Source organism: Sprattus sprattus, assembly GCF_963457725.1.
Source record: "Sprattus sprattus genome assembly, chromosome: 19".
NCBI lineage: Eukaryota > Metazoa > Chordata > Actinopteri > Clupeiformes > Clupeidae > Sprattus > Sprattus sprattus.
This window is the reverse complement of record NC_137917.1, coordinates 15,612,453-15,621,933: the sequence shown is the minus strand read 5'-3', so window position 1 is coordinate 15,621,933 and position 9,481 is coordinate 15,612,453. Positions and strand designations below refer to the sequence as shown.

Here is a 9,481-nt window from a genome sequence, read left to right as displayed (position 1 = left end):
ACAAAAAAATGCTCAGAAAATAAAAAGCGTTCACGAAGCCATCAACAAAACCAAAATCCAGGCAAGCCTAAATAGCCAGCAGACCAGGAGAAGCAGGTTCCATCTTATGGTCAAGCAGCGGAGTGGATTAAGTGCATGCGGTTTAATGTGGGTACAACAATAAACAGTGAACCAGCCAAAAAGGCTAAGTGATCTAAAGTTGCATGTTTTGTTAAAAAAATGGAAAAATGTAATCTGATGATACAATGACCCTAAAGGGATTTCCCAACAATACTGTACTCTTCATAAGTGGTGTGTGTTATAGGCTAAGCGAACCCTTTGTTATATGGCGTTTTACATTTTACGACTTCATTGTCAACAGATTCCTAATAAACAATACAAATGTGAGAAGTCACAAGTAAACTAGAAAATGCATTTCCTGAAGGAAATACCAGTGCATGAAATGCAAAGGTTAAGAAAGGAAGAAGAAAAGAAAGAAGAGTGAAAGAAGGAAAGAAGAAAGGAAAGAAGAGTGTAAGAAGGAAAGAAGAGTGAAGAAAGGAAAGAAAAGTGGAAGAAGGAAAGAAGAGTGGATGAAGGAAAAAAGAAAGGCAAGAAGAGTGGAAGAAGGAAAGACAAAAGGAAAGAAGAGTGAAGAAAGGAGAGAAGAGTGGAAGAGGGAAAGAAGAAAGGAAAGAAGAGTGAAAGAAGGAAAGAAGAAAAGAAAGAAGAGTGAAGAAAGGAAAGAAGAGTGGAAGAAGGAAAGAAGAAAAGAAAGAAGAGTGAAATAATGAAAGAAGAAAGGAAAGAAGAGTGAAGGAAGGAAAGAAGAGTGGAAGAAGGAAATAAGGAAAGAAAGAAGAGTGAAAGCAGGAAAGAAGAGTGTAAGAAGGAAAGAAGAGTGAAGAAAGGAAAGAAAAGTGGAAGAAGGAAAGAAGAGTGGATGAAGGAAAAAAGAAAGGCAAGAAGAGTGGAAGAAGGAAAGAAAAATGGAAGAAGAAAATAAGAAAGGAAAGAAGAGTGGAAGAAGGAAAGAAGAGTGAACAAGAGTGGCTCTGGATGAAGAGATAAAGAGAGAGTGAAAATATTGAAAAAAGGAGATAAAAATGGAGTGAAGAAGAGAGATTGAGTGTGAGAGAAAGTTGACAGAGAGAAAGATGGAGAGATGGAGAGAAAAAAATAGAGAATGGATGGTGTCTTAATGTTCCTAGTTACAGTTAAATTGAGAGGGACAGAGAGAGAAGAGGTTCTTTGGATTTGGCACAGGTGTCAGTGAAGCATACTAAGGCAGAAGGCAGTAACTTCTATGTTAAAGCTCAGTGGTATGATAACAATGGAATAATGACCCTATTAATTAATCAGTAGTAATACTATTTAATTTATCACAATTACCAATACAATGATTATCTCACACACACACACACACACACACACACACACACACACACACACACACACCATTGAATTATCACATTAAGCACATAAAACAATGAACTTGAATTGTCACATGAAACACATAAAACATCTATGTCAGTCCATTGGGGTGTGTGTGTGTGTGTGTGTGTGTGTGTGTGTGTGTGTGTGAGAGAGAGAGAGAGAGAGAGAGGATATAAATTTCTCCCATTGACTTACATTGGGCCATTATGACATCATAATAGGGTCTTTAAACTGGCTTGCACCTGTGCTTTACTGACACCTGTGCCAAATCCAAAGAACCTCTTATCTTAAGAAAGTTTCGGAACTTGATCTTGGGATAAGTGGTTTATAGATCAAAACAATAATAAAACACAGCGTATTTAGAAAAAGAAATAGGAAAACTAAATAGCAAGAAAGGACATACACTTGTAGAATAAAGAAAATATGTACAGAAATCATCAACAATCTCTTATCCTACTTGTCCTAATCTAATCCCAGTGACTGTCCAGTCCATTTTGTGCTCTGTACACTCACGACAATATACACATTTGCACCAGTGACACTGCCATTCATTACGGTTTGGGGGAGCTGCCGTTCACTATAACTGTTATTGCTACACAAAAAGCATGTTAAGTTTGTTGCTGGCAGTGTGGAGGTATAGAATAAATCAACACAACTATCCTTCTGTGAAGAAAACTCAATCATCTTCAACTGAAATGATTATCTCGAGAGGCATTGCACAACATTCTACAGACACTTGTTGCCATAAGTTCTTCTAAAAGCCACAAGTCATCATCAGTCACCTTATAAACAAATAAAAAGCAAGCCATAATTGGTATGTTTTTCTGTAATTCTAGAGTCTTGAATCAGAACTTCTTGACTTTATCTCGAGGATACTACTAATGTATTATTCTTTTAACGGTTTTACTTCACTCAGAAGGCTATGGGTCACATTAAGCAGAAAAACTCCATGCCATCAAACTTCATTCATTGCTAAAGAGTTAAGAAGTGGGAAGTCCACCCACAACTGACGTTCTTCCTTGTCCACCCCAGAATTCTCTTCGTACTCACTGAAGGCATGTTCTGCCATTTCCCCCTGGACAGGTATGTTCTCATATGGCTGGGGGTTAAAGGGCATTGGGCTCTGGGGCTCCTCCTCCTCAAGCAGAGGCTGAGTGGACTCTGAGCGCAGATAGGTGGGATGAGGAGGCTGGCTCTGGTAGGGGCCTGAGAAGACCAGCGTGGCGTATGGGACAGGTTCACCCATGCCATCTGAGTCAAAGGGGCGGGAGCTTTGGGAGGGGTGCAGATGAGACTCATTGTCATGGCACAGCCAGTGGTCCTTGTCATTCTGGAGGTATTTCTTATCAGTTAAGTCAACAACGCTAAAATGGGAGAGAAACACCAGCCCGGGTTCCGGAGAGTTCTTCTCAGGTTGGGTATCCTGTAAGATAAAATGTTATGTCTTCATTATACATGAACTGCTGGATAATAGGCCATTATGATTGGTCAGATCAAAGGGTGCTATTGAAATTACATATCCTCTCCAATCCTCTAGTTACAAACAGCGGCAGACCCCACACTGTATTAGCCAGTGTTTCAAGCTGGGGTAAGCGTACACAGTTATATTGCAGTGTAACAACTTTAGTTGGCTCTTTCTTCCCCACACTTCTCAGAAAGAATCTCTAAAGACATGGTAAGATATTGAAGGTTCAATACCCAGGGATCAGACACATATACTTTTCATTGCTGTGCGTAAAAGAGTCATAAACGCCACACATATGAAGGTAAAGTAGTTAAGGGACAGGTGAAATGGAGGCGGACGAATACTACAATCTGAGTAACCTACAGGCCTCTGTAGCCTGGCTAAGGACATGCTCTCACCTGTAGTAATTCAGTTGTGCTCCACTTCCTAATGCTGCTGTTGGCTGGGTCTGGAATTTTAGGCCACAAGAACCTCTTCAGCCTTCGGCGAATCAGCAACAGTTTTGTCAAGATTTTTGTGAGAAAAAAAAAATCGAAAGATCATTATTTAAACACTACTTATGTTGTGAATATAGTGATCCCACATGTAATGAGTAATGACTTAATAATGTTAACATGGTGATCCAATATCAAATCCCAAATCAGCTGTTGAATACTGTTGAACATTATCTTTCATACTAAGTCTGTGAATAGTACCCTGTAGTTAGAACAATATAAGTTACCATTCATGCTTTGACAAACTGGTCAGCATGATGAAGATGAAGACCAAAGTTATCCCAACACATGCTGGGATGCCAATCAGAACGATTCCAAACGCATCTGTAAATGAAAGAGACACAAAACATACTTCCATACCTTCATTGAAACACTTACCCGTCATTAGTTGAGGTATACAAATTACTTTGAGTATGACTTAGAATTGGAATAAGCAAACTCACCCACTGAGCCTGTCTCAAGGGTCACTGTGGATCCGTTAAGACTACCACCCCAAGTGCTGACCATGATGAAGGCTTTGTACATTGTCAAGGGCTTGAGGTCTTTCAAGACTTCACGCCTTTCTGTGGCCTTCACTTCAATCACTGTGAAAGACGTACAGGCAGTTAACAGCAGCAGTCATAACAGCATTCCTCAATTCTGTGTGAACAAATACAGCAAAAGTAATTTACATTTGTTTAATTTGGTATCCCTGTGTGATTTGAACACGCCAATGTATAAGTGTTTCTGTTCATACCTTTGGTATCACCATGCTCATTCCAGTAGAAAACTCGGTAGCCTTGAATGATGCCATTTCTTTGGGTCACTGGAATTTCATCCCAGGAAAGTTCAGCATGGGAATGCCAGATCTGAATCAACTTTGGTGTGGGAGCTGAGGAAGGGGCTGATTTCAAACATACAAACACACACACACACACACACACACACACACACACAAACACACACACACACACACACACACACACACACACACACACACACACACACACACACACACACACACACACACACACACACACACACACACACACACACACACACACACACAACCACCCACACACACATACACACACACACACTATTGTAAGATACTTCAATTTATGGAGTTCCAAAAAAACACACTTCCACCAGAGGGAGCTATTGCTCTATGAATCAACTGTGTGGTCCTCTTGTGGCAGTGTGGCCATTCTGTCCTTGGTGTGGTCAAATGTAGTGGGTCAGTTAAATGTGTCAAACCAACCTTTCTGTCTGGAATAGGCCGTTTCAGTGCGGGGAAGACCCACACCATCCTTATACTTTGGGTACACAGAGATCTCGTAAGGCGTGTACGGCTCAATACCACCTGGTCGCAAACACAAAGCAATGCTTATTGGATTGGTATTTGAAGCATGATTGTGTTTAAGCTAATGCTATAGATTAGCACTTTGTAGCGTGCCGTTTTTATCATGTACCTGACACTGAGGCGCTGGATTGATTTCTGTCCAACAAATGAAAGGAGACGAAAGAGGAGCCCCTGTCACGCTGCTGTCTGCACTCCAACACATATCCAATAGGGGAGGAGGCAAGAGGGCTGCTCCATTCTACAAGAAGCTCTGTATCACCATGCGGAAGGACTCTCAGAGAAGAGACTGGGAGGAGGGCTGGAGGAAGGAAAGAAAATCAGTGCGTTTGACTACATGCAGCAGGTTATGGATCTGTTCACGTGCACTCAAGAGTGCAGCCACTTCATACATACAGACATATAAGTGTCACTCCCTGCTCTGTTTGGTCTCGCTGTTTTGAAAGGGGATAATATGCAGTTGCACACAATTTCGCAGTTCATGAGCAGGCAGAGACAGCCCCGGCTCTCTCAGTAGCCTTTGAGAAAACACAATTATAGGCCACCTCCATTAAGATGTTGGGGGTGCTGGTACTTGTCCATACAAATCTGAGCCTCTCCCCCACCCTCTGTAATTGTCCTTGTCACCTAAAACAGGAACCATCACTGAAGTTCACAGTGAGCTTGGTTGTGTACAAAAATAGATTATGGCTTTTTTGATGCAATAAACTGCAGTTGTGATATCAGGCAGATCTTCCTGCTCGTCATGAAGAGGACTGAAGAGCATAGACCTGGCTTGCTATGAACACTGACAGCGCGTCTTTCTGCCAAGCTGTGGTGTGGGTGCTACGGTGACAGAAATCCTCAAAGGAGCATTCTCCCTGACAACGCTCAGATACCTCTGTTCGTATACACAGGGACTTCAGTGGGTTTGGATCTCCCGGCAGGATTCACCGCTGTCAGGTACACCTTCCGGGCCCCCCTGGGGAGCTTGAAAGTGCAGTGGCGTTCCCTTGTGACACAGATCTTGCTGACTGACTTCTTCGCCAGGGAGACGACGTGGTACACAGTCCTGCCATTGGCTCGGAACTGCTTGGAGGGCTGAGACGGAAACAAGAGATGTCACAAGGAAATGGTGTGCTTCCTCGACATGGCAATGTGTGGCATAATTGCTACTGAAGATCTCCCCCCCTTTAAATACAAACACGGACTTGTTCTATTCTAGTTTCATAACAATGCCAATCTCATTTACTTACTGAAGAGGTATTATTTTCTGTCAGTTTAAAGAATGGGAATTTAGGGATATGGATTGAAACTAAGATAAAAACTGGACAAAGGAATATTCACATCCCATCATCCGGTTGGATTAAAACATTTGCCATTTTACTCACCTGTCACCTGTCTGCAGTCTTTAAATAATTTAACTTAAGAATTTGATAACTGTCAGAGGTGTGAATTTATTGAAGTCCCGAGCAGAGACCAAAAATATATGCTATATTTCAAGCAATGTTTACTTTCACCACACACACACGCACGCACGCACACACACACACACACACACACACACACACACACACACACACACACACACACACACTCTCTCTCTCTCTCTCTCTCTCTCTCGCTCTCTCTCTCCCTTTCTCTTTCCATCCCTCTATCTGTCCTATCTCTTTCTCACACACACACACACAGGTGTATTGTAAGGATCCTCACCTTCCAGACCAGCTCGAATGTGTTACCGGCTGAGCCCTGTCCCTCTGACACCTTCAGCCAAGTATCCAGATGTCCCGTAGGAGCTGTTACACACAGTATAATTCACACTTACTCATGTACTATACACCAAACTCATTAGTAACTCATTAGTTACAGTGCACACATTTAACAGCACCATTATGTTGCCACAAAGACTGATTATTGAGCATTAAAACCAAGTTACAAAGCACATCTCTCTACGCGTGAGAACCTGGTGGTTATTGAGAGCTGTTGTTAAAGGATAAGGTAGAGTCCTTTTGGGAGGATTTGAAAAAGTCAATCATGAATCTATTTATTAAACTCTGAACAAGTTAATGATAACCACATATTTTTTAGTCATGATAGAAACAACTTAAGCTTTTGCTGAGACTTGTCATCTCAGCAAATATACAAATAGTAATTTAGAGGAATGGTCAACTGCTGCCAATGAGCGCCTTGTGGTCCAAGACCTTGAATATTACATTTCAACTAAATAAAAGAGCTAATTTGGTCACTTGGTCGCATAAGCACCCGGCAGAGATAGTAGCGACCCTAGTTAAGGTTCCAAGCCAGATGTCGGTGGTGTGATGGTGGGTTGGGTACCTTTTTCAAGTGTGCTCCCTCTGGCCTGGTTGCTCCATTCGCTCCAGGGGCTCTGCCGATATCGGACCCTAATCTGGGCCTGGTACTCTGTCCCGTGCAGCAGCCCACACTCCACGCCCTTTTTGTTCCTCACAGTCTTGACCCGAACCTAGAGTAACACCACAACACAAGGCCTCAGTGGAACGGTGATTCTTTTGTCATCTTAACATGAATCCATTTGTAAGATGTTTTTATACAATGTGACTTATCAATAGAACAGTAAAGATTTATTGTACATTTTAGTCTAACTTATCACTAACCCTAGGATTTTGGTACAACATGACTAACCCTTGGATTTACCCTAATTTTAATCCCAAGTGCATCTTGTACTAACACAAGAGTACATTTTTCTTATCATTTAAATAGAAGGATAGCAGACACAAACGCCAATATAGGATGAGGCAGAGGCAAAGCAGAGGGCATTTTTTTGTCAGTTCAATGATCATCACAGGTTAAATGAAACTCCAACCTTCTCTTCATCTGAGACTGTGCGGTCCACTGGTTTCAAGTGCAGCTCCATTTCCAGTTTCACTAACACCCAGGCCTGGTCGGCACAGAGACTCCAGCTGTACATTAAGCAGCCATATCTCCTGGGCTCAGGCTTAACTGACTCAATCCTTGGCGGATCAAGCTTTGCTGAAGAGTGAAGGAGCATTTGAGCAAAATGGCTTGCGTGAGTCAATGTAATTATAAAGTCATGAAGTAACCTAAAACAATGATATCACTGTAATGTCATTGTTGCGGGCTGGGTGGGCCAATCCTTCGCTCAGTGGATTTACTGGATTACTGAAACATCGAGAATAAGTGGATACCAAAAATCCGGTGGAAACTTGCTATCAATGGCCTATGCTCCACTATGGAGTGAGAAGGCGACTAACAAATGGCAAAAAATATAGCATTTTCAGTTTTATTTCCCTTTGAAATAGAGCAAATTTTCATCACCTTCTTGGCCTGGCCTTACCTGCCTCCATAGGATCGAGTAGCAGGGGAGGAGTGGTGACCTGACCCAAAGCATTCTGAGCCTTCACATACACCTGGATCTTGTCATAGAGTGGGATCTCTGTCCGTGGTATGATGATGTTGTTCACCCCAGGTGGGATGGAATAGTTGTACCTCTCCATCTTTGACCTTTGAGAAAATAAGGAGGAAGTTGTCATGCAGAGGTAGTAAAGAAAGACACCACCTTCTTGCCTAATGCATGGCTAACCTCAAGGAACACGATGATCACCCACGTAGCAGGCTTACTTCAGTCCTGAGCAACTCAGGGGGTGCATACTGACAATGAGAACATTACCTTATCTCTGTGTGAAAGGTGTAGCTTGTGGGAATAAGTGTGTCAGATCCTGGAGTCCATCTGCAGTGCATCGTTATTGGTTCGGTGAGATTCGTTTGGCAGGTCAGATTCTGGGGACCTGATGGCGGGTCTGCACAGATAAATAAAAGTGAGGTTTGCTTTGCTGTGTGCTTTTGTTTATTTTCGGTTTCCATTTCCATTTATAATTGTTTATTTATTTGTCTTCAAATGATATGTGTTTGTATGCACTATTTCCCACCGTTGAAGATTATATGACATTTCCTTCTACCCTTAGTTGGTGTGTTTAGTCAGTGAAACAGTTCAATTGCAAGGCAACCTGAACAGCATTGTCGTTTAGACTGCATGGAAGCTCCTATGAAGTATTCTTCAGTCAATTCAGCTTTTAATAAACAATAACACACGTTCCCTTACCCGCAAGGTGTCCCTTCAGCTGAGTGAGAAACAGCAAAACAAAGGCTGACAACCGTAGGGAGGCCATCATGTGTTAGTCTGCTAAGAACCCTGAATTGAGAAAGAAGCTTAATTAAGGTTTGGATTTGTTGATTTAAGAAGTAAACCATGAAAATACATTTTAATCAGTAGTCAATAAAAAAAACATGTTTATATGCACATCATTATAATTCAGTTCACTTGTTGGAAAATCATTTTTTTTTTTTTTTAAACCTCATCTAAAAAAAGACTATTGTGCACAAAAGAACATTTTTTTTCAGATGGTCGGTGAATAATGTGCGTTTAGTAGAGATAAGCACCTATCTCCTACAATCAATAGTTACTTACAATGTGGCAAAGAAAATAACAAATCATCGTACCAAATCATCAAGCGGACAATCCTCCTCTTTCCAAATCCGAATTAGCTGGTTCCAGAACACTAAAGGCTAGTGTTGCTCACTCAGTGTCAAAGCCTGGCCAGCCCAGCATGATAGAGTCCATCTGCCAAGATGGAGACATGAAATCGTTACTCAGGTTCAGCTCAATGTGAAATTATCCTGTCATCTATCTGTGAGGGTGGAGGCTCGTTGCGTGCCTTGAGTGTGCTTGTGGTTTGGGGTTGCATGGTTCTTTCCCATCCTGGAAGTACATGTAAACCGACACAGGAAAAA

At 41.9% G+C, this 9,481-nt stretch overlaps 1 protein-coding gene across 1 annotated transcript; it reads right to left on the bottom strand.

Annotated features, from left to right (window-relative positions):
* Positions 1–2,371: 2,371 nt before the first annotated feature.
* Positions 2,372–8,862, bottom strand: csf3r (colony stimulating factor 3 receptor; the record flags this gene model as incomplete). Its single annotated transcript, XM_080858667.1, has 14 exons — positions 2,372–2,839; positions 3,280–3,361; positions 3,603–3,699; positions 3,819–3,959; positions 4,112–4,258; positions 4,616–4,717; positions 4,827–5,015; positions 5,593–5,794; positions 6,407–6,489; positions 7,028–7,175; positions 7,536–7,702; positions 8,028–8,194; positions 8,361–8,490; positions 8,793–8,862. The coding sequence occupies 14 exons, from the start codon at positions 8,860–8,862 to the stop codon at positions 2,372–2,374; spliced, it is 2,193 nt and encodes a 730-aa protein (XP_080714793.1).
* Positions 8,863–9,481: the final 619 nt, after the last annotated feature.